The sequence below is a fragment of the Balearica regulorum genome, chromosome 21, assembly GCF_011004875.1.
Source record: "Balearica regulorum gibbericeps isolate bBalReg1 chromosome 21, bBalReg1.pri, whole genome shotgun sequence".
Classification (NCBI taxonomy): domain Eukaryota; kingdom Metazoa; phylum Chordata; class Aves; order Gruiformes; family Gruidae; genus Balearica; species Balearica regulorum.
In genome coordinates this window covers 1,221,936-1,246,635 of record NC_046204.1, presented here as the reverse complement: position 1 = coordinate 1,246,635, position 24,700 = coordinate 1,221,936, and the positions used below count along the sequence as shown (strand labels likewise).

Sequence of the window (24,700 nt, the reverse complement as noted above, 5' to 3'; positions counted from 1 at the left end):
GTAAATGAAACCTTGGTGCAGCTGGGCTCACAGTGCTGTCAGCTCGGGGGGAGGGTAGTGCCTTGCTTTGCTTGAGGGTTTCTTTTTTTTTTTCTTTTTTTTTTTTTTTTTACTTTTCTAAAATCTCTGTTCTGAAAGTGTAAGGTCATGGTTAAAGTTACGGTAACGTGCACCCTTTGGGCCTGTAAATTCAGGGCATTTAAAACTAATATGTGGAAAAGCATACACTTCCAGATGAATATTCCTAGACAGCTTGATTGCCGTTTTATATGCTGACATGAAAAGTTAGGAGGGATAATAATCCTCTGTATTAGGCATATCATTGCTGATAAATTTTGTGCTGGAAGAGCATGATAGCCATCTTACTTAGGACTTGCCTTCCCTTGATTGCTTTGCTACTCTGAACCGCCTCTTTGGCAGCTCTTGGGATGTGCTGCCCTTCTTTCCACAGCTGTATCTAGCTACCGTGTGGTAGGACATGTTGGTCATGACCAACCTGAGCCTTGTTTAAGTGGTACCTAAGGCAGGGAGCTCATGCACAGATGCTTCTGCTCATGAGACAGAAGCTATGGGCGAAGATAGAAGTGAGGCCAACACGGTGTTTGTCACTGCATGGATGCAACTGGCACCAGTCGCGTACAGAATAAAACCTCACGTCCTTTCCTACCTCTCCAGATATTCGACAGCTCGGTCTTGGTGCATTGCTTATAGCCTACCTTGCCAGTAATTTTGATTCTCTTTACTTTAGATTCCCGGTAATTTTAATTCCCTGACAAAAACTTTGATTTATGATATGCTGAGGGATTCAAAACGTGGCCCAACCACCAAAACCAAGTGGCAGAATGACTCCAGACATCAAGCTTTAAGAATAATTCTCTCAGTTTTAGGGAGTGAGACACAGAGGTTGTATCCATCAAATATACCACAGGACATGGGCTTAATTATCTGGACATCACTTATCTGCATCTTCCTGTTACTTGAACTTGGGCCGTATATCCCCAAATCTATTAATTAAATGGAAAATACTGCTATTTCAAGAACCACAGCTCTCTGAACTCATTCACCTTTCCCTGGGGTATCTGGATAATTGATGTTATAATTTGTTTCGTATATTATTAACGATCAAGGATAATCTGAGAGCAAGGGGGTTGCAGGGGGAGTGGAGCTGCCAGGACTGTCAGATGACTGTCCAAATTCTTCCCGAGGAAGAGGCTCGCCAGAGGCCGTAAGACAATGTTATTTCACGTGAATCATGCTAGATCCTTTGGTGGACTTTGCTAACGCTGTAAAAAGGCTGGTATTTTGTAATTGATATTAGCAGTATGAATGGGCATTTGAAGTCTCTGCTACTTTTTTGGCCAGAGTGTAAAATGCGGCAAATGGTTTTGGCACTCAGTGCTTTCAATAAATCACGCTGAAGAGGTCTACATGTTAGTGGTGTTCCACAAGTCCATTCCCAAAACGTTATTAAAATAAAGTTGCAGTAATAAGAAATGATTTAAAACAAGCGGCAGTAATGTCCGTACGTACTGATCTAGTGAAACACCCAAAACGCACCTAAAGAAGCTGATCAGAATTTATTTTTAAGGTCCGCTGCGTTTTTGTTAGAGCAGTAGCACCTTTTGAGTATGAATAAGGAGAAGGAGCCAATTTCTTGGGTTTCATCGTAACAGATGATGCATGTCTTGCCACTTTTAATGTTCAGTGTAAAGCCCCAGTTTCTGGAAACAAGCGATTAGTACAGGCCACAGGTTTCTTAATTGCTGGGCACGGGGGAACCCCAAGGTGAATCAATTACAGACAACAGACCCAGAAACCGAAAAGAAAGCACAAGGAATCCGTCAGCATTTTTATCATCTCACAAATTTTAGAGACAACTGTGATTTTGGGGCCCTGATTTGCAGAGTTTGCAAAAATTAGCTGCTTTGTACAGCACAGGTTGCCCTGTACCTGGGGGTGTTGTAGTGGTCACGTAGCTCAGTCAGAAGTGGCTCGTCGTGACTTTTGCAGAGAATCATTCATTTTTGGTCCTCAGCAGCACATAAGTGAATATTTCTAATCAAAGACCTGGGTGGAACTGGCATTGCCACCGTGCCACTCGACTCAGCCGAGGGATCGCAAACACTGGGCAGGCGATGAGGAGAAGCGATCAGGAGGAGAGCAGTTGGACCTCCTTGGGCACCTTCCTGTGTCTTTGGCACTTTTGCACGAGGAATCAGAGGTTTGTAGACAACACCTACCATTTCCAAAAGGCATGCATGGCTGCTAAAAGTGCCAGAATTCCCCAAGGCTGAGCGTCGTCGAGATGCCTGTAATGAACTTGTAGAGCAGTGAGGCCAAGGTTTGAAGTCTTACAAATCAGTTCAAAGTCATGTTGAGCCAGATGTTTTGCTTAGTGAGCACACCGGAGTCGTAAACCTCCACACTGCACCAGGGCTGGGGGTGCTCCGGTTTTTGCCCTGTACAGACCGGTGTACCGTTTAGGGAAATTTAGGAAGAAGCCCTACGCGTCCGGCTCTGCAATGCCTTTGGCTGGATTATGGGACTTGTTCGCTTTTGAAAAACAGCAAAGCTCATTCAGCCGGAGCGCTGGGGAAACAGGCTGAGGAGAGCTGTTTGGGGAGCTGTGTCTCAAGTGGTAAGAGGACTCCTGGAGAAATCGCCACCAGAAATCATTCCCCTCTCCCTACAATAAGGTTCTGTTCGCTTCTGCGCCTGCGTTTGCTCCCTTTTGCCAGGAGTGCTGCTCTGGTCTTCCTTCCCCTTGGCTAATTGGCACTCTGTCAGTCGAGAGAGCCACTTTAGCACAGCATCTTCCTTTTGAAATAGTACCAGGCTAATCGTACCCTAAAGCATTTTGTATCTCCGCAGAAGCTGTAAGACGCTAGCGAATCGTGTCTGGTTTAATCCCTTGGAACAGCGCTGGAAGTTCAGCACTGCTGTACTTCATTTCTGCTCCCTCTTCCTGAGTGAAATGAAACGTCCTGAATCTCTAAAGCCTCATCTGCCCGCAAGTAGTCTCTGTCTTTTGTTTATCATATCAAGACTTCTCTCCAGTTCTCATTTATTTTTCGTCTATTAAGCTTTTAGAACTTTACTAATTACTGTTTTTTAAAATGAGGCAAAATGAAGCAGAACACAAAAGTGTGATGGCTTGAACTTGTTCGGGGGAGGAAAACTTCAAAGTTTGTGTGTGCGTACATTACGAAGAACTGGAAATCCCTTTCTTGACTTGTGTGTACAATATCTGAGGCAACCCTGTGATTTAATTCAAGCATAATTTTTTATGGTTTACTGTTTAAATCAGTGTGGTATGAATTACGTTACTAGTGAAAAATGAGCTTTTGTTGAGATAAATGCCTGCCATCATCTCGAAAGTCATCTTCTGTTTTGACATTTTTACTCTATGTTTTTCTGTGTGGTGATTAGACGTTGCTGTGCAAGCTTAGCTGAATGCCCTCAAAGAGAATGAGGGTGGGAGAGAAATACAAGGGGGTGGAATTGGTTTCATGCATCAACAGGAGTTGGTGTTGCCAGCACCTTCTTTGACATCCTGTGTTATTCAGGGTTGTCTTTAGGGTAGCAAAACTACAGCTCTGAAGCAAGAATATAAGGAGTGATATGTACAGGAGGGGGAAAGCAGCACCGGTGTTGATTTTTCTCAAGAATTCTCAGCTTCTCCTCTTTGCACAGAACTTGCTCTGCCGTGTAATCAGTACAGCATCTGAAACACTGCCATGCCTGTTGCATCAAGCTGCTCTGTAGAGCAGGAGATGCTTTCATGGAGATCATATTTAACGAGCTCTGTAGATGGTATGCTATATAATTATTGCTGCTATTGGTTTCTCCTGCGAGGCTTTGTATTTGCAGTCAGGTCTGATGTACGTTCAGCTGGAATGAATCTTGTGCTTGAAAGACACATCGATGACACTGCAATTTTGCAGACTTTTTATCCTCATTCAAAGCTAAGTGACTAGGAAATATTCGCTGACTGTTTTCTGCTGGTACTTAAGAGAATAGCAGTTAATAATGGGCAGACCTTCAAAAGGCTCAGTTGGATTCAAATATGCCCAAGAAATTCAGCTTCGCTTACAAAGCTTGTGTGAGCTATCCAGACTCCTCTGCTTTGGAAAGTGAACAGAACGTTTTGGTAGAAAACAGCCTTATTTCATGTGATTTCTCGTGTTCTTTAGATGTGGTGGAAGAAAGAATGAGAAGGTTATTTTTCCGTGACAAAAGTATGTCTCGGTAACAGCCTTCCCTAGAGCTTGCTGATATTTTTCCTTCAGATCCTTCATGAAACCAGATAATACAGTAGCACAACAGCAGACTCAGAAACGCATACACCAGTGGAAAATTTCCACTCCAGACGTGTGGCTTGAGTGGGAGTGAAAGTTCAAAAACATTCATTCTTTTAAAAACCCAAATCGGTCTCTCTCCCATCGGCTGCAGCGGTGCAGCTGCCTCCCATGAGCCAGCAGCAGCACCGGGCTCAGCACCGGTCACTCCTGCCCCAGCCCAGCATCGCAGATCCCGCCGGCCCCGGTGCAGTCCAACTGGGTTGCCTCACGCCCGTGGTTCTCCCGGCTCTGTCTCAGTACTGGCGAGACAGCAACATGCTTGTTTGACAGGAGGAGATCCGTAAGGATTTCTTTTCCTCTCCTCTGAGCTTTCCCGACGTTTGGATACGCTGGGCTTTTGTCACAGAGCCCATGGTTTCTGTGCGCCCAGCCGTCCTGCTGAAAAGCTGAGTCTGCTCGCAAACAGGAGCGAACGTGGGTGCTGAGGACGCTTCTGAGGACAGCCACGCAGCCAGTTCACGGAGCTGGAAAGTCAGTCGCAGATGAATTAACTTCTCTGATCCTGCATTCATTTAATAGCACTTAGAACTGGAGCCTGGAGTCTGCAGGACCACACGTGTCCACGCGACCCGTGGGCATGCACGAGCGTTTGGAAGACGAGGGCCTGAGTAGCTCTACTGCACCCACCGAAGTTGAAGCACAGGTTGAGGCTTTCAGGGAATGGCATTCTCTCTCCTTATCATCTGACATTTGTGGGATGGGGAGCTGACTCCAGGCTGTGCTGGATGGCGTTACGTTTGGACAAGGAATTTGTGCAGAGAAAAATTGTTCTCGCTGAAGGTACTTAGAGCTTTTCCTGTGGCCTGAGCTGGGGGCAGCAAACAAGTGGGGTTTGGCTCAGCTGCTCTTCCCATCGGTTTTCAGTGCTATGACCTGTTCTTGTCTGACACGTTTCTCATTAACTCTTTGTCAAATCACCAGGAAGCCTGCTTAATTGCAGGCAGAGTGCTGAATTTATGAGTTCATCTAGGCTTCATGTCTGCACATTGACAGAGGTGTTTCTCTGGATGAGGTCCTTCTCTCTTCATTTTGTGGCAAGAATGGACTTTCTGTTTCAGTTACTTCTGAAAGTCGTAAATTGTAGCAGTCCCTCCCTCTCCTTTATTTAAAAGAAACACAACAAAACTTCATGGCAACAGTTTATTGCTCTAAATCAGCTTGTGGGTCATTAAAGCAAAAAGGAAAAAAAAGGAAAAAATCTCCCTCTAACTCCTGCCAAATAAAATGCGTACATCAGCCAAACTGTCAAAGGCAGATCCTGCAACTATGGGATGAGAAGGTTTATTACACTTTCGGCTTCTGGGGAGGGATGTTATAGCAACAGGACGCTGGGTCACTGATGGCAAACTCATGGTTGCTTCGTTTCTTCATGCACACTAGGAATCCATTAAGCTAACTGACGACAGATCCCCAGGCATTCCAGTCCTACAGCACACCTCTGCGGAGGCCAAATGTTGGACGCTGCCCATTAAAACGTGAAAGAAACAACCCAACAGAGAGCCCACAAATTAGAGAAGCAGGAAACCTCAAATGATGTGCAAAAAAAATTGTAAACGTTCAAGAGAATTTTTCCATAACTTTTGCTTCATAACTCAGCATTTCTGATGTTAATAAATTATGAAACAGAGCCTTTGCAAGATCAATGAGCCTTTTGGATTCAAATCCTGAACGCTGTTCAGCAGACAGCAGATGAAGCTGCAAAGTGAGTCCTGGAACATGACAACAATTTCCTTTTGGCTGGATAGAGATGAGTCTGAACCACAACCACAGCCAGCGTTCTGGGTCTGGATCCAGAAGTCGTGTCTCTGCAACGGGCCAGTTTAAACCCCTGCAATCCAAGTGAACATGAAGGTACATTTGTTTTATCCGGGTAGACTGAAGGGGAGAAGGATGGGGACTTTGGCGTGGGGGAAAGATAGTGTTCTGGGAAAAGACAGCAAACATCTCTGTGAGACAAAATCACGGCACTGTTACCGGCAAGGAAGGGGAGTGGAGTTGAGAATACTTGATGAACTGTTGGATTTGAAGACAAAATGATGGGAGGTGCCTTGGGTTAAGAAATAAAAGTATATGCTGAACTCACCATCTGCAGCAGAGGGAAAAAAGGTGAAGTTAGTTTTTGGCATGTTCAATGAAAAAAAAAGCAGTGAGAAATCCACGATGGGGTGGGTGGGATACAGTGGAAGATTGATCAGAGGGAGATGAGGCAAAGGAAGTGCTCCCACAATAATTAACTTTATGGGAATGCCCACAGGCTGCAATCCAGATGAAAGCTTACTTTTCCAACAGATCTACAAGTGCACATGGCTGTCCCTGACCGCCTGTAGTTGAACTCGGGGAAAAGGTAAGGCAGACAGAATGCGTTCCTGCACTGAACGCAGCTTTGTGGGGCAGTGATGCCGCAGTTCAGACCTTAGATAATCAAGAAGGTAAAGTGCGTTGTCCTGAAACAACTGGAATATCATAGAATCATAGAATGGTTTGGGTTGGAAGGGACCTCAAAGATCATCTAGTTCCAACCCCCCTGCCATGGGCAGGGACACCCTCCACTAGACCATGTTGCCCAAAGCTTCATCCAACCTGGTCTTAAACACTTCCAGGGATGGGGCATCCACAACCTCTCTGGGCAACCTGTGCCAGTACCTCACCACTCTAACAGTAAAGAATTTCTTTCTAACATCTAATCTAAATCAACCCTCCTTCAGCTTAAGGCCATTACCCCTTGTCCTGTCACTGCACTCCCTGATGAACAGTCCCTCATCATCTTTCGGGCAGGCCTCTTCAGAAACTGGTAAGCCGCAATTAGATCTCCCCGGAGCCGCCTTTTCTCCAGGCTGAACAATCCCAACTCTCTCAGCCTGTCCTCGTAGGAGAGGTGCTCCATCCCTCCGATCAACTTTGTGGCCTCCTCTGGACTCGCTCCAACAGCTCCATGTCTCTCCTGTACTGGGGCCCCCAGAGCTGGATGCAGTAATGGTTTTAGACTTGCAAAAATATTGCCAGGTGCTAATTATAAATTTCTTTTCTCTTTTCCTCCCTTCCCCCTTTTTTTCCCCCTCTTCTTTTCCTCTGATAACTTTTTTTTAATGTCTAAGCTGAATTATCCATCAGATACCTCTCTGCTACCTCACTGATTTCAGAGCTAGCCTGAGCACGAAGAGCAAGCAGAAGTACAACTATCAAATTTCAATTCCACTAAGTCATATTCCTGCTAATAACACGGGATTTTCTGTTGGATTTTCTCTTCCTGTGGCATCTTTTTTTTTGCTGTTTTATCTGATGTCAGCCTTCACCTGTCCAGGAAAACAGGGATATCTCTGGATGAATGGTCTTATGATTCAAGTTACTGATTAGTCCTTGATAGAGATGAACTTAGTTTTGGTCTTAACTGTGAATAACCAGTTGCCATAATAGAGCTAGATATGACTGGTTTGATGAGTACATCCCAAGTCAGGTGGCTGTGGTGAATTGAGCCTTCCAGCAGTCTGCTGCGGGATGAATCCCTCTGTGCTTCCATTTGCTATCTTTAATTTACCTGTAAATATAATACTGTTTGCCTCCCTTTTCTTTCCCTATTTGGTCTTCTTCAGAGCATCAGTTATCTCTTAGTGCTGGTCATGCTTCTCCTAAAAAACATATAAAACTGAATGATTTATGTGCATTCCAAAAGCAAGCCTTCAAACAGAAAATCTTTTTTTTTACTGACAATGACTTGTAAGTTGGTTTGAAGAATTTCACCAGAAGAAACTTCTGATTTCCTTCTGATCTAAACTGGAAGAAGATGTAAAAGTTCCAGTTTGTTTTTCCACAGTTTTTTAAGGTGGGGGGAAGACAGAATATTATTCTGTGTGTGTACATTTGACAGAGCAAAAAATACCTACTGCAGATAGTAATTTGTGTTTACTATTGGATTTCTCAGTGTTTTTAAATTTGTGATACAGCTTTCATATAGAACATCAAAAAAGAGCATGAGTGTGTGAACCTGATCTTTATTTAGAGGTGTCAACCACAAAGAGCTGGACTCCCTCAAGAATGCCCCTACTCTGTAAGCGGTCCTGCAGCCCTTCGTATCATCAGGTGATTGCGCGTACGGCTTCTCACCGAGTCTGAGAAAAATCCTTTCCAGACAGTTTGACACTTTGTTAGACAAATATTGAAGCATCCTAGTAAATTAACATTGAAGGTGTTTGCCAGCCTTGGAGATATTATCTGTATTTCTTACTTCAGCTGTAGGGGAAAGGCGTATACTATGTGTTTGCAAATACTGATATTTTTATGGAAAAATTGTCATTCAAAGGCGGGATTTATAAGACTAGCCTGTGTTCTTGTAGATAGTGTCTTGCTTTTATTTTTGTACCTGTGATAAATTGCAAGTATCTAATGAATACCTAACTGCCAGGGACTAAACAACTAATAGTTTAACCAATACTTACCTTCATTTACTCCTGGATTGTGGGCACACAGCAAAAAAAGCTATTATGAATCAGGCAGATAATGTTCCTTGAGAATCAGAGAGCTAGATAAATCTAGACTTACAGGGGTTTACACCAAGTAAAACTGTAGACCAAGTGAAGCTGTAGACCAGCCATTCTAAACAACTTTGCTAGTAATCTGTTCACATCATTACATCCTATTGTGATTGATTTTTACTCATTCCTGATGAACGTTCCTTCCTCAGGATCAGTGAGCGAGTGGAAGTGCGGCACGTGGCAGAAGTGCGAGTCAGAGTCAGGTGTCTGGTGTGCGTGCAAGGTAGCACACCCAAACCGTGCAGTTTGGAACGTGTTTCTGTTTCCGTGCCTGCAGCGCGGGCGGCAGTGGAAGGGCAGCTCTCTGGCCCTCGGTGGCAGGTGCCGTCCGCACGCGAAGGGAGGGATGTCACTCGAGGAAGACACTTAGAGAGGTCGAGAACTCGGCCCCGCATGTCTTGACTCCCTCTTCAGTGGCTTAATTACAGGCTCGGTGTTTCCTGCCTTGATGTGCCGCCGGATAGCGATGCTTCCATGGTTCAGGGACGTGACGACTGAGTGATACTCCTCCTTGTCTGGCGTGTTTCAGTTGCTCGCAGGTTGTGCAGTTCTTCCCAGAACCGGCCGGGTCCACGTGCTGCACGCTGCGCAGCCACGATTACTGTCCTAGGGTCCTAGGGTCTCTGCTCACGTGCATCTGCATCTGCTCACGTGCAATGACAGCGCTTCCGCTTGAACTGCAGCCTCTCATCAGCATGCTGCCCGCCTGCTTCCAGCCCGCTGCAATTGCAAAGGAAAAAATGTGTTAGCAAAAATCTTAGGAAATTCCCCAGTTAAAAGGAATGCCTTTTGCTAATGTATGTAATGGATAGGAGAACTCATATAATTGCTTCACTGTGGTTCAGCTGGCAAGTGATAACTTATTGCTGTTTAACAGCTGTATTGCTGGTAACGCTCGGTCCGCTCTCTTCTACCTCCATAACATTTGTTTTCCAGCTGTTCTGATTTCAAAGGTTCCTTATTGATAACAGCAGAATCGTACCGTTCGATAAGGAATAGTAATATGCAAAATAGTGCTCAGTGGCGCTGCTGAGCCTTGCTTCGTGGTGCCTTGTTCTATTTATGGAGCAGAATGAATGTGTGTGAAAGACGGGGGCTTCAGTTCTCAGGGTTTCATACAACCTATTTTTTTCTCATTTTGATCTGTGAGATTTCACACCCCCCTGTTTGGGTTTGAAAGCTCCGCTCAGATAAAACCATAGAGTTTCAGGTGATTTCTAGCTAAGCCAGGACCTTGTTCTGAAGCAGAGCTCTTGAGCCTTGTGCAGGGGCTCTGCAAAACAGTTGGTGAATTTGAGCTGAATTCTGGGTTTTCCCAGAGCTATCGGAGTGTCTTCAACCAAACAATTCTAGAATATGAAAGAGGGTATCTGTAAGATACAGCTATGAAATAAAATAGACTGTTTGTGTAGTCCTGGTGTTTGCTGCATTGCGTTCCCAGGGTGATTTAATTTCACTGATTGCTGCTGTATAAATTAATGGTAGTGGGAGATTAGTGGGCTGCTTCTTGTTCAAACCATTAAAAGCTATATGCTGTACACCCAAACTGTTGAGTGGCTTCAAGTCAACAGGTAAACATTGACAATTCATCTCAGTTTTGTTTTCCAAACAATTTCCGTGGGACCTGTTACCACTTTCTGTCTAGGTGTGTCCCTCCACCTGCCCCACAAGGTGCTGGCTTGAATAGTCCTCTTCGTTAGCTCATTTGCGGTCAGTGAGGCCAAGACAAGTGCTTTCATCTCAACAGTCAACAGCTTTAGTCAGCCTCCATGTTCCAAGAGGTGCCCTGAGATAAACCAGAAGTTATTGTTATTTTAGCTTGAGTAAACTCAATAGAGTTTTTCAACCCACATTAAGAACGCATTTTTCGTTGTTTTTTTTCTTGCAAAGTCCAAACTACCTTAAATTGGCTTTGGGTGATGTTGCCGCCCTGTATCAGGCTGTTGCTATTACGAGTAGAGCTCAAGGGGAGGTGAACAAGGGCATCTAGAAAGTACCAGCTATTGAGAAAGAGTCTAGGTAGGGAAGAGCCGGGTTTTGCTGGGGTCTCACCTCCCCTCCCGATGCCTGAAGAGTAAAGTTGGCAACTCCAGGTGGTTCTTTTAAAAACTTCAGGTCCCTGAATAAATGCAACCAATTTTGAGGGGAATATCTCCAGTTAAAACACGCAAATACACTCCCAAAATCCCTTTGCGTGCGATACGTCCTCGATTTGATTCATATGTGTATTTAACATTTGATATAAATTGATGGTTCCTGACTGGGGTTTCACATCAACCTAACCGTGGCACGAGACCTAACCGTGGCACGAGACCTAACCATGGCAGTCCTGGCGTGTTCTGGCAGATGGAGGGTTAACTGCAAGTGTACAGTTTTCCACGTTCACCGCAGGCTGGGGTGGAATTGTTGAACCGGTGAGTGATGAGAAGTGATGGGATTGAGCACCACTGACCCGGCGGGGCTGGGGGGATGGAGGAGTGCGTGGGGAGCAGGCCAGGGCTTTGCAGGTGGGGAGACCGGTGCCGGGTACAGCGGAGGTGGGAAGGAGGGAGGAGAGAGACGCGCTGCCGGAGGAGCGGGGACCGAGGCTTGTCCTGGCAAGGGGACAGGCACTGAGGATGTGAGAGCGGAGGTTTGCAGGCTCGGGAATGTGTATTGGGGCAAGACGGGGAAAAGATTCTTGGGTTGCTGGGCAAGGAACCAGGGATTTGGAGACAAAATCTGAGTCCTGAAAGTTAACGGCTGCCTGGCAAAATGGTTGGGACTGAGGTTCAGAGGTTGGGCTGGATAATTTGGGATTGACTAGGCGGCATGAGGTGAAATTTGTGGAAATGGGCAAAAGATTTGTGTTTGCTGCCCTGCAGTCCTCTTGAGTGCCCGAACGTACATCATTTACCTTCTCCTCCACGAGTGTCTGAGACTTGAGGGCAGAGAGCCCGGCAGCTGCTGAGGGGACGGGGACTCGCTGCTGCCGTCGTGCCCGCACGGCTGCCGGGCTTGCTGTGGTGCAGCGTGAAACCTGCTGCAGCGCTGAGCCACGTGCACGACGTGTAGAAACACGAGGAGAGATTGCTGCTGTTAGAGTTTGCTTTAAAAACAAACCGAACAAGACAAAAATGAAATGAATGACTGAGAATTAGCTCACATCAAGCCAAGTTTCCTAATATGATTTTAACAGGATCGCCAGCAGAAAATGCCTTGCAATGCAGTTTTTGACTTGTGAATTACGTATTGGTTTGGACGGGGGAGCTCCCTGTCGTTTACTGAATCTCTAGAAATGACCTGGGGCAGCGTGGCAAAGGACGCTGCCTGTGCAGCTCCTCTTTTATTTATGCGGGACACTGGAATGTGAGGCATGAACGAGGCAGGGTTTTAATCCAAGAGGAAGGATGATGTTTCTTGGCCAAGACAGTTGAATTGAAAACTAAACTCTGTCACCGCATCTCCTGTGAGGAAGTCATTGAAGCCAAACTTGCCTGAAGTGGCCACTAATTGCATGTGCCTCATTATCTTGGTCTGAATGCCCAACTTGAGACCTGGGAGTCTGATCTGCAGAGCTGTGCTGATATCTATAAAGCAGAATTTTCCACTTTACAGGGACAGGAATGTGTTTGGGTTAGTGCTTAGCCACTGTTTAATTTAGGGTTAAATGCACACTAGTTGCTTTGCTAACAACTATACCTTTGAAGAAGAGCCCAAGCACTGATAAAAAGCATGCTTTGCTAAAGAGTATCCTTGAAGAAGAGCTGAAGAACTGATAAAAGGAAACATCCTGCCCCAGAAGGGCCCAGAGCTGGGGGATGGCCAGAGAGGCCCCAAATCCACAAAAATCGGCAGGAACTGGGGAGGGGACAGGCGGCTGGGGGAGTTGGCGACCACCCACCCAATTAAAGGACTATGCAAATCACACCCCCCACCCCCCCTCAAGGAGCACGCATGTTAATTTAAAGATGCTTCACCAGTAGGAGAGGATGCGGTAATTAATAACCAATTAACATAAATTTAGTCAGTTTTTCTAATCCTGTAACGAGATAAATACCTGGTAGGTTCTGCATGTGGTGTGCCAGCTTTGTGGAATTACCACCTCGCGCCCATCTCTGCGCAGACATGAAATCAATCAGATACCTCTGCTCTGGGTGTGTATTGGCGTGCTGCACACCGGGGAAACGAGCCCACTTTTGGGACAACACCGCCCGTGGCAGGTGGGGCTCTGCTCCGGGAACCGGAGGGGACCCACAACCTGAAAACGCAGGAACACGCAAGAGTAGTCCAGGTGTTGAGGGTCCACCTCTGTCTTATTTCTTGAGCTCTAAAGTGAGTTTATTAAGAATCCCTCACAAGTGTGTTATAAAACTAAAGGACAGTTTGGGTGCATAATTTTTGTTTAAAATACTTTTGTGCGTTATTCTAATGCAGCTCGTTGATCTTCTGCGCTTTACTGTTATTAGAGACAGAGCCTATCCGTTTAGCTAAATCCACTGAAGTCTAATTGGTAAGGGACTGCTAGAGTATTCCCAAGCAGGGGATTAAGAAACTGGACACAGGGAGGGTTGTTTCTCACCAGTTCTGTCCCAACCAACCACCTATTCTGGGAGAAAATGCAGTATTTCACGGAAGCTTCAGTGCCATCTTTTGATTAGGAAAGAAGAAGCCAAATGCTAATGGCGTGATTTTCCCTTCGTCCATTTTAATACATGCAGCTTGACAAAAAAGGGTTAGTGCTGGAAGCGAGGGGCCAGGGTATGGCTACTGGGACCAGTGCGGAGGTGGGAGCTTTCCCGGCGATGGTGCAGGGCCATGGCCAGCCCGGGCTGGTGCGGAAGGGTCGCAGAGCCGATGCTGCATGGTCCTGCCGCTCCGCGCGTGTTTGGAGCTGTGGAGCGAGAGTCTCGGCCGACAGCGTCGCTCCGGGCTTTCTCAGCCTGACCTGACGCTTGATTTGTTGCTGTCTTTGCTGTGGTTTAATTTTTCGTTTCCTTTGTTCCTACCTTTTCTTCTTTCTCTGTCTTGAAATAGATGGGAAAGTATTATCGTATCCCATGAGATTTTGAGAGAATTAATTGCTAGTAAAAGCATGTTAAGAGCTTTTGATGACTGAAGTAATTTGCAATGACACAGGGTCTGGTAGGGGTAGAGGGAAATCTAAGTCTAAGGAAAAAAGGAATTTCTGTAATAAGGAGGCCCACTTACGAGCAGCATATAGTCTTGCCGTCCTTTGGACTCAAAGGGCTTTTCCTTATTTTGGTGGTGTCCTGTGTAATTTTTAAAATATGCTTGCTTGGGTGGGTTGCAAAATGGATCTCCCCAAATGTTGGTACGGAATGCTGAGCGCATCTTTTCTGTTTCTATGTCATCAAACTTACTTTACTGTCTTAAGAAAGAGAAAGTGCGAAGTGTCTTCCTGGTAAAACAGCGGTTTTCTTCAGACCACAACCCTTTAATTAACCCTTTTTTTCACACCTGGACTTCTGAGGGTTTTTATTTGGAAGGATTCCTCTTTTACACCCTAGATAAATCTTGTCTCACCTTCAGCCACGCAGACCCTCTAGTGTCAGTGAATTTCTAGTGCTGTAGTTACATAAACGGAGGCATCATTTGCTATAGCATTTTTAAAAATACGATTTCACAGCCCTGTGGAAAGTGACCTGTTTTGAAAATTTACTCAAAAAAAAGAATGTATTTTTTTATTTATAATGATCTTGCATGAAAGGATAAGATAGATAATGTGAAGATGAGCAGTTTAAGGGCCTTGTCATTAAAATCAATACAGTTTAGAGAAGTTATCTGCTTTGATTGCTTAAGCTGGTGCGAGTACTAGACCCATGTGTTTGTCTCCATAACGGTTGTAATTCTCAGCCTGTTACTCATGGACAACGCTGATGTATGTCCTTGGAGGTTCTGCTAACCAGGAACCAGACTGTGCCTAAGAGCTGATTTAATCTTGTCATACGTCTATTAGTTGTATATACCGTGCAGCTTTCTCCTTGCTATTTCTTGTTTGGAATCCTGCGTTGCAAATAATTCTCCTTTCTTTCCTCTTTCTGTAGCTATCCTTTGATATCAGACGACCCACGTATTTCTTCTTCTCTTCTTCTACAGATTGCTGATGACCTGGGAAATGAGAAATTCTGTATTGATGCTAGCCAGAGCGGAGCTGGGAACTGGCTGAAGTACATCCGCGTGGCCTGTTCCTGCGACGAACAGAACCTCGCCGTGTGTCACGTTAATGACCAGGTAATGACTTTGGCAATTACTAGGTTGCTGTGCTCACCTCACCACTTCAACAGATCCTGGGGCGGGCTGGCCGGAGGACACTCTATCGCGGCAGCACTGAACGGAAGCGACTGAGGGATTCATCCGTGCAGCAGCTCCGCTGCGATGCCCCTAAAATGATGTAAAACTTACGCCAGGCCCTGACTCCTTGTGTGGTGGGGAGGATGCTGTTATTACCAGTTAGCAAACAGGAGGCATCTTTTGATGCACACAAAAATGAGCTGAGGGTGGAAAAATACACTTCTAACAAAAACATTTAGAAACCTCTAGCTGACGGGCGGCTCGAGTCAATCTGAAGTAAGCCAGTTCATGTAAAATGAGAGTAGCTCACTGTCAGCCCACTTTGTGAACTTAGTTCCTGTTTTAAAATGCTGTTAAATAACTTAACTTTGGATGCAGGGAAAAATATACAAAAATATTACAAATGTTCATGATTTAAGCAATCTAGAAGAGTTTGAGGCACAAAGCGCTAAATTTCAGCCTGCTCAGTTAAAATGAGCTGCTGATTGCTTCAGTGCCCACTCACCACTACTCACAAGTGCTCTTACAACAAGGAGCCTTCTAACCAAGAGCCAACATTTATCATCAACTCCTTGTCTTACACCGCGAGCTGCTCGGCGCTTTCTGTGAGACACACAGGGCTGCTCCCGCGTCTCAGTTTCGCCGAATGACAGGGTAAATATCTTAGGGGCCATTACGGTTTCCCTCACCTGTTACTTAGGTCTTTACCGACCTCCATTCTGCACAGAAAATACTCGTTTGCAGGAGTCTGCGACTGACCTGGTTCCCTTGTGTGCATCCTGCAGCTGCTCTGACCACAAACCGTTAGACTGAGGGATACCTTTTGGGGCTCATGGAAGATGGAACAGGACCGATGCGACTGCATACGCTATGTAAAACTTTCCAGCGCTTGGCGTGTAACTACAGCTTTGCCCAGCTAGATATGTTCACTTCTTACCGGTGCAGTTCTGCTCAACGGCCTGCACAGATGACTCTTTGCCCAGCATTCATCCTTGCAAAAGGGCGGTGAAGCTTTTACCGACGGTTTTTACCAGCAGCAGTAGAAAAGCACAAATATTGAAAGAAGAGAAAAACCAAATCTTTTGAATTTGGGTTTCTTTAAAAAATCATGGACTTCAGAAAGAAACTGAGTAGATACAGGATTTTTTTTTACATGAATACACATCTCTTCTTTTTAAAATGTCACTTGTAGGCTGCTGGCCTTTCCCAGGTTCTTATAAATGCTTAGATTAAGGACCACATATATATACACAAAATCTGCCAGAAACCTGAAGGCTGTATCATGTTTTATTCTAAGCTTAGTCCACTGCGTGCCCTTCTGTCCTTGTCCCTCATCTGGAGATTTTTGGTTCGCGTAGTTTTAGCACATGCAGCAATCCGATTGGAGAGAACAGCTGTTTATCATACGCGGTCGTCGTCTTTTCTTTATTTTTTCTCCGTGATGACCACTCTTTAACACCTGCTTAATAAATATAGTTACTAAAAGTCACATAAAAGGGGTGGGTAGCACCTTCTTCTTCAGGAGGAAGAAAATAAAAAGGTGCCGAATATGATGAAACAGTAGCAAAGCAAAATGTTTTCTCCCCCTCAGCCGCCTTTCCTGAAAGATTGAAGAGTCTTAGGCCAGGCCAGCTGGTGGGAAGGCAAAAGTCCTGTGAAAAAGGAGCAGATGATGGTGATTGATAACTAGAGGCACTGGATGCTTTAGCAGGGAGGAGTAAAGTCAAAGTAAGGAGCCCCTGTGTTTGAACTCTTAGGCACTCAAAATGAAATTACTAGATTGCAAAATCAAGTTCTTCATCCTGGTCCTAGGAAACACTGGGCCACTAAATACCAAAGCCCAAGCGGTGTGCATTTTCAAAGATCCTGTAGTTAGACCTCGTGGGAGGGTACAAAATGTTTTTACACTTCATTACTTTTTTTTTTTTTAGCTGATGTCAGTGTGAGTTCCATATTAATAAAAGGGAGGGGGTGGGGCGTGTGTCACAGATCCTCTGAGTGTGAGCAGTGTTGTTCATGTGATTGCTTCCCTGAAGTCAAGGGCATCGGGCTGGATTCCTCACCGAAGCGTGCGGTTGTGGCCAGGGCCGTTGTATGCTTTAAAAATGAATCCCCTCATTTTCCCTGTGGGATGTATTTAGAAAACTAAATTTGCATTGAGTTCAGACTTTGTTTCTTGTGCACAAAACCCCACGCACGGTTCGTTCAAGGGGAGATTCTGCCGGGTGCTGGTGTGCTGAGCACCCTGGGGGTGAGAAAGGAGAGATCTCGGGCCCTTACGAGTGACTCCTAAAGCCGGAAACACATTATAAATTTTCAGAGTGACTAAGCATTGCTGATTTCTACGTAGTGCTATCTCTTAACGCTGCTGGCTTTAACTTTATTTAGTTTCGTGTTGCTAGCAGGGTATATTTTCTTCCATAAGAGGGACTCAAAAAATAGGAGAAAGGCTTTGTCATTCCTGTTCAGTAGGCATGCAAAATTTGGGGTGTGTTTGTCAGTACCTAATGAAAAGCAAAGCTTTTGCAATAAAAGAGTACCTACAAAATAACTAAGCAGCATTGTGATGATAAGAGACAGAACAAGCTTTTAACTAAACCTATTTGATTTTCAGGAAAAAAAGAAACATGTTTACATGGGGAGATGGTCCTGTGCGCCTCCCCCCCCAGCCACATTCTGTTCTTCTTCACACTCCTGTAACTTGGGAACATTCCCAGGAATGTACAGAGAATTTTCCTGGATGTTTAGTGAAGTAACTGACAGCTGAATCTGGACCTCTGTATGTTGGGTTTTTTTCCAATTTACAGATTAGAACGCTGCTATTTAGAAAGAGATTAGTAGAGACATTTCATTAACTATTTTTCAATTGTGAAACCAATTTTCAAATATAAAATAATGTTAGCCAGTTTTCTTTGTATTTATTCTTACTTGATAGGTATTTGAAAAGAACAGAAGATCCTTGATTGACTGAGATAATTGTGTTTCTAAAGCAGGACTGGAAAAGAATGGTAGAAAAATGATATTATTTGCTAAATGCATCTGGAAAATGGTACTTGACTTCTGTTTTATTTGTTCATGTTGCTACTGCTGCCTTCACGGGGCAAACACTTCAGCAGTTTAGCTGTTCTTATTCAGGAGGCTGTAATGCTAAACAGAGTATATGTAATAAATATAATAGCCATGGGCTCGCTGCTTTTGTTTGTGTGTGTGTGTGTGTGTGTGTGTGTGTATATATATGTGAAAAAAGGACTAACAGGAAAAAAATCTGATCTCTGTTTAATAAGCCAGTATTATATGTGTGTGCGTGTGTGTGTATAATAGAGATATTTTATATGTATTTTACATACATATTCTGCGACTCTGTTCAGGATTCCTAGGTATGTTTTACAATGCCTTAAAAAGAGGAAACAAAAAGCAATGTGGCTTAGCTGAAACAAAGGGAAGGCTACTCCAGAGGAGGAAAACATCTGAACAAAAGCAAAATGTGCAGCCCCGTTCTGGCTAGAAATAGAGGAGGCCAAACTTCGCCCTGCTCGCCCCTCCTCGAGCCAGCTAGCTGTGTGTATGGGTCTGACAGTTGTCCTAGACGAACGGTAGGCAGAAATATTTGCCTTGTTGTTCCATTGGATTTCCAGAACGGTTAACTATTTGCAAGACGAGGACGTAAAGCAACCGCTTTTTAGCTCATTTTGAATTGTCTTTGTCCATCACTTCCGCTGCACACTGATGCAATTAGTGGGTGTGTGTTTTGATCTTTAGGTAAACGCTGCAGCTGTCTCGGTTCTCTAGTGCTCCTTTTTCCCTACGTACAAACGTGTTGCTGCAACGAGGCGAAGATAAATAGTAGGCAGAACTCCTACAGCAGGTAAACAGTGCTGTGTCTTAGGAAAGGTACTTAAATACCGAGGTAACGCTTGGACGTGCTTTTCTCACTCGACGTGTTTCATCTCCATCTATTGCCTTGATCCTGGAAACACTCTCACAATGACCGCATTGTTTCTGAGCTGCGTCTGTCTCGAGAACACTTTTTCTCAGAGCAAAGATGCACAGCTTTGATTACTTTGTGCTCCGCTCCGAGTGAGATCAGCCTCAGAATGTGATTGTGTGTTGTGGTTCTGCATTATCGATACTTCCAGTGATCAGACCAAATTGCTTGGTTATACGGTGCAAAACGTTATAGCCGGGGCCAGCTTTCTGTTACACCGAGTTTACGTCCACAGAAGCAGTCACAGAGCAGATCTGTATGTCGAGCACAGACTGCAAAAGGATTCCTCTGGGGTTTTTTTACTTTCCTTTTTTTTTCTTCTTCTTCCTTTAGTGCCCCACACCTAGAACAATTTTGATAAAAATCAAGAAATGTAGTATTTTCAATCGTCCGTGAGTGTGTTACCCAAAACCTAGTTGTAATGTTAACTCTTTTGTGTTAAATAGAACTGGCTGGTAATTAGGGGATGCACATTTATGTTGTGAGAAATAAGAAGGGATAGTGTGTGGAATTTCAATATAAATTATGAACATAAATGATTTGTGAATGTAAACATTCTGACGGATTAGTAAATCTGATCTTTTTCGGTGCACAACAAATAAAAAAGGAAAGGAAACACAGCAGTAGTTTTAATTAATTCAGAGCATCAGTAGCATGATTGCAAGATGAAGTTAATTATTATAATGAAATGTTTGATGAAATTAATGTGACTCCAGCAGAATCCAGCTTTTCCCTAATCGTTAATGAAGCTCGTACGATATTTCTTGAAAGACTGCAACAGACCTGGTTTTATATACAAGAAGCTACTTTGTTCTGAGAACAAACAGGAGTACAGGAGTTGAAGGTTGTGATAGAGTGGCAGTGCTGGCCATTTAGTGTTGTAATTCTGAAGGATTTTTCCAGTGTAAAATCTGTGAATCTGTCTATGAAGTAAGTGCACCTTTTAGATCGTGGTTTGTATTTTAGTGCTGATTGGGTTTTGGGTTACTAGCTGAAAGAGAAATGTCTGTTAATAGCTATTTTGGGTTCTTTTCTTTTTTCTCTTAGCTAGCTGGAAGAGACTGCATATTCTGAGTTCTGTTTTACCGAGTCAAGCCCTAAGATCTGGGTTTATTCTTAGTCTATCTTTTTTAAATTTTTTTTTTTTCAGGCAGGTTTGTCATTAAACTCAGTGTGGTTTGGTCCTGGGAAAGGCTTTTCTTGTTGAACAAGCAGGCAGGAAAGAGAGTTGAAGTGCAAGTGGAAAAAATAATGACAAAAAGCAGAAATTTATACCACTTGTAGTTTGCAGTGGAATCCATAGAAATTAACTATCCGATTCGTGTAAAACAGTTAAGTGCAGTCTTTTGGAAAGCAAATCTCTTGCTGTCTGCTTTGCGCTGCTCGGGATTTTTCAGCAGAGGATCCCAACGCACTGCACAGCGAGATCCTGGGATCCTTCCAGCTGCACCAGTTGCCTTTTTCTGATTGTCTGTGGGCTGGATGACATGCAGGCTGAGGATGGAGGCACCTTCAGTGGAAGGGTTGGGTACTAACTAGTGGGAAACTGTGATGAAAATTACGCTAAGGATCCCGGCAAGCGCAAGGATGGGTTTCTGTGCAGTTTGGGACACCTTGTAAATCACAAGCAGTTAGATTTCTTTTCTCTTCTTGAACGTTTGGGTCCGTGACCACGTCACTGCTGCCGGTTTGAAACTCTCAGAAAGACATCTCACGGCCTTTTCTGTTGGGCAACATTAATCTGTCTGCACACAAGATAGTAAGTATTTCAGTTAATTTGCAGACGAAGTTGCGGGGAGGTTTGGAGCACGCTTAGGAGAGGACAAACGGAGGCAACTGGCAAAATCAAACGCAGGGCGCCGATCTTGCTTTGCCAAAAGGATTTTTCAAAGGCCGCCCTGCGAAAAGCGGGGGCTGCGGTGCCTCGGGTTTGCGATGGCGATCACCGCTCCGGCCAGCCCTTCCCGCCTCCCGGGCACCGCCGCGCAGGCAGCCGCAGCACACCCGGCCCGGGGCCGCCGGCTCCAGCCCCAACTTCCCTTTCCGCGGATCGGGGGGGCGTCCGCGCCGCCGGGCCGCCCGCGGGGGAAGGCTTCTGCCGCCGGAGGGGCCGCGGGACGGCGCTGGCCGCGCCCCGGAGGTGCAGCGAGGGCCTCGCCCGGAGCGAACAGGTCAGGCGTCCCCGTCCTTCTCCGGGCTGCGACCCGCGCTCCGGCCCGGCCCGCTCGCTCCGTACCGGCCCGCGTCCCTGGCTGGCCCGGCCCGGCCCGGCCCGGCCCGGCCCGCTCCGCCCGGCCCCGGCGGCCCCGCGGGTGTCGGGCTGCGGCTGTGGGGCTGCCGCGGCCGGGCCGGGCCGGCGGGGACCCCGCGGGCGGGAGGGCGGCGGGCGCGGGGCCGTGGGCGGGCGGAGCCTGCCCCCCTGCTGGGGCGGAGGGGGCCGCGCTCCCGGGGCCGGGCCGGGCTCCCGCCGCGACGGCCCCGCTCCCGCCGCGGGCAGCGGGACACCCCCCCCCCCCCCCCCCCCGCCGCCTTCTCCGCGGCTGCCCGGGCCGCCTGCGAGTGGCGTCGCGCCGGCAGCTGCGGGAGTGCGCGCCGCGGGCAAGTTTTGCTCGGTCGTTGCCGGGGAAAGGCGGGAGTGCCCGTGCGGCCGGCGGGCGCTGCCGGGGCTGGCCGCCTTCGGAAGAGCCCTCGCCCTTCCCTGCCGGAGCGGAGCGGGGCGCGGCGGGCACCGGGCAGCGCTCGGCTCGGGGCTGCGCAGCGCCTGCCCGCCCCCCGGGAGAGGCGTCGGGAGCTCGTTCTCCCGGAGCGGGACCGCTGCGGGCACTGGGGACACAACAGCACTTCTTAGAGACGTGCGGGTGTGTACGCCTTAGCGACAGAGCGTCTGGGACAGTTTACTGGCTGGTAGTAAATGGCTATTTTTGTGTTTGCTTGCAACGCAGATTATTAATCTGTTGGGAGTTCTCTTGAACTCAATCCGGAGGAAAAGTTCTGAGCAGTAACTGGATCCTTCTGTACCCGCCGAACGGAGCGAGGCAGCTCCGGGGAGCGATGCCGCTTCGCCGTGCAAACCTTGGCAGCGTCGGCTCTTGGGACGGAGCGGGCGAGTCAGGGAGGAGCCCGGGCACCTGCTGCCGGGGCTGGGAGCCATGCGGCTTCCAAGGCCTCACGCTTCCGTGCGAAGGAAGGAAGGAGGCTCTGGGAAGACAAACGCATCATCATGATGCTATTGCTGCAGCCCACGCAGGCATTTAAGAGTTTTGTGTCTTCGTTCCCCATAAACGGTAGATTGGCAGAGACCAAGTCGCAGCTGCTTCAGGGAATCGTTCTGGGTAAATTGTAGTTGATACCCTGAAAAAGAATTTCGTGCATTGCTGTTAAAGGCAGAGCTAATAAAACTTTGCAGTTGATAACTACTACCTCTTGAATTTTCACAGTATTATTGTTAGAAGAGGACAGGGTCCAGCATACTGCAAAAATTTGGAAAACATATGGAAGACACTGAGTTTCTTCGATTTCGTGTAGTTCTGATCCTCTTTGTCGGGCACGCAAACTCCCATCCCGCTGTTGATTTCCTGCTGCTGCTCTTTTTGGTGGGTTTCCTTTCGGAGGTTTCCCGAGATGCCCTCCCGGTGACGTTACCGAGCTCGCTCTCCAGGCCCAGACCTGCCCCACCGTGCTCTATAGCGCCCGTGAGCAGCCCGCAAATACAAAGACAGATTTAGTCACCCATCGTTACGGCGAGCTCTCTGCCTGCCAATATGAATGAGCCGCTATCAGCACACTCTTCCTCCCCACGAACTCTGCCATTTTGCAGAGAGACAATGAGGCCGTTGGGGTCCGCTCGCATGTAACGCGGTTGTCGCTGGGTGTACCGCCCTGGTTTCTGTTTGCTCTGGGGGTAGAACAGTGCAGATGAGTGTGTGGTGACAGGCTAGCTGCTGTGTCGAGGCCATGCAATGTTACACTTTGTTGCACCTCGGATAAAGGGGATTTCTTTCTTGTAATATTTTCTAAGAAATGCATCCTTGGAGTGGGAAAATTAATTTTGGTTCAGGAAAGCTGTGTAAGGCCAGGTATCCTTTAAATCACGTTCTACCCACGTTAAATGGCAACGTGAGCGGGGCGTACAGCTGGTATGTGGTCTCTGCCGTGGTCTGAAGGCTGTTTCCATTCCCCAGTGCACTGACAGAGATGTGTAGGGGGCCAGCACCGTACTCAGTGCATTTCGGAAGGTCCAGGTTCTCTGGGGACACGGGGACTCTGAATGGGGACAAACTGTTCACCTGGACCGGTTCAGATCTTGTCTTCAGGGTCAGATCCTCAGGCTCTAGGTGAGAGAATATCTCAGAAAATCTACAGAATGATTCCATGAAGATATGCTAATTCGGATCTCTAATTATCAGGCCAATCTTGGCTTAGAGAAGCAGAGACTGAAATGCATAGATTCCATCAGTTTAATCTTCCCTTCGCTATAAGAAACACACTGAGCTTATAGGAGGTAGGGAAAACAATGGGAAGATTTTGTGTAATTTGAACGAGAGGCTGTTACCGTAAATACTGCTTTATTGTCCAAGCTGCATGAAACGCTGACACACATAGAGTAAAATAAAGGCAGGAAAAAAGAGCTCTCAGTAGCAATTATCACACAAATCAAGTGACAGCCTCCCCTATTAGCTGGAATAATTTGAGTTATTGGTTAAAATGTAAAATGCAAGTCTTTGCATATTTAACGTGTCTCTCAATTTTTGTTTCTGATTCCCAGATCTATTATAAAGTTATTAAAGAAATTGAGCCAGGAGAAGAGCTCTTGGTGTATTTGAAGGAAGGTGGTTATTCACTTGGGAACATGGCGCCCAGCATGGAAGGTAAGGCCTCGGTTTGTTAGATAGGACCTTTTTGCACCTCTCACCAGCAAACTAGGAATGTTGAGAACCTCCGTTAGCGCTGAACTGGGACAAAAACCTGCCCTGGTACCTGCCCCTTCTGTACCTGTTAATATTTTATGCTTGTTTTCACTCTTTTCTCTGCTGAGAGTAGCTGTCTCAGGCAATGATAGCAAGCAAAGTTTTATTAACCTCCAGGCACGCAACAGGTTGATTTGCTGCTTCGCTCTGAGCAATGTTGTGGGTTTGAATATGATTGGAGGTGCCTTTTCATTCCCAGGGTTACCGTGTTTCTTTGGGAGTAATAAAAATGGGCCAAAGCACTCCAGTGCTCGCGAAACACTGGTCTTTAGAACTTCAGATCACATGGAAAAGGGGGATCCGGGCAGAGGATGGAAGAGTCCTCGCTAGATTTATTATTGCTAGAATATAGATGCCTCTGAAACCCTGAAATGATGCAGTGAAGGCCAAAAGAATGATTGTTTTTAAAGGAAAGGTCACATTTTTAATACTGTGATGTCTCTCCTGCCTTGCAGCGAGTTGGTGTTGCTGGACAAGGGGCATCGCTCAAACAGGCTCCCCGAGGGAGAACGTTCCTTAACTGTGTATTGCGTGTGGAGCAGCCTGACAGCCTGTGTCTTACTT

At 46.3% G+C, this 24,700-nt stretch overlaps 1 protein-coding gene across 6 annotated transcripts in view; it reads left to right on the top strand.

The window, feature by feature from the left end:
* Positions 1 to 24,700, top strand: part of PRDM16 (PR/SET domain 16) — a 341,803-nt gene that overhangs the window by 274,466 nt on the left and 42,637 nt on the right. For 5 of the 6 annotated variants that reach the window (XM_075773536.1, XM_075773534.1, XM_075773535.1 and 2 more), the window contains 2 exons: positions 14,990 to 15,124; positions 23,935 to 24,037. In XM_075773536.1, the coding sequence (XP_075629651.1) occupies positions 14,990 to 15,124; positions 23,935 to 24,037 (238 nt within the window). Of the gene's footprint in view, positions 1 to 14,989; positions 15,125 to 21,799; positions 22,028 to 23,934; positions 24,038 to 24,700 lie in introns of those variants that run through there. The other variant, XM_075773538.1, reaches the window with a different exon arrangement.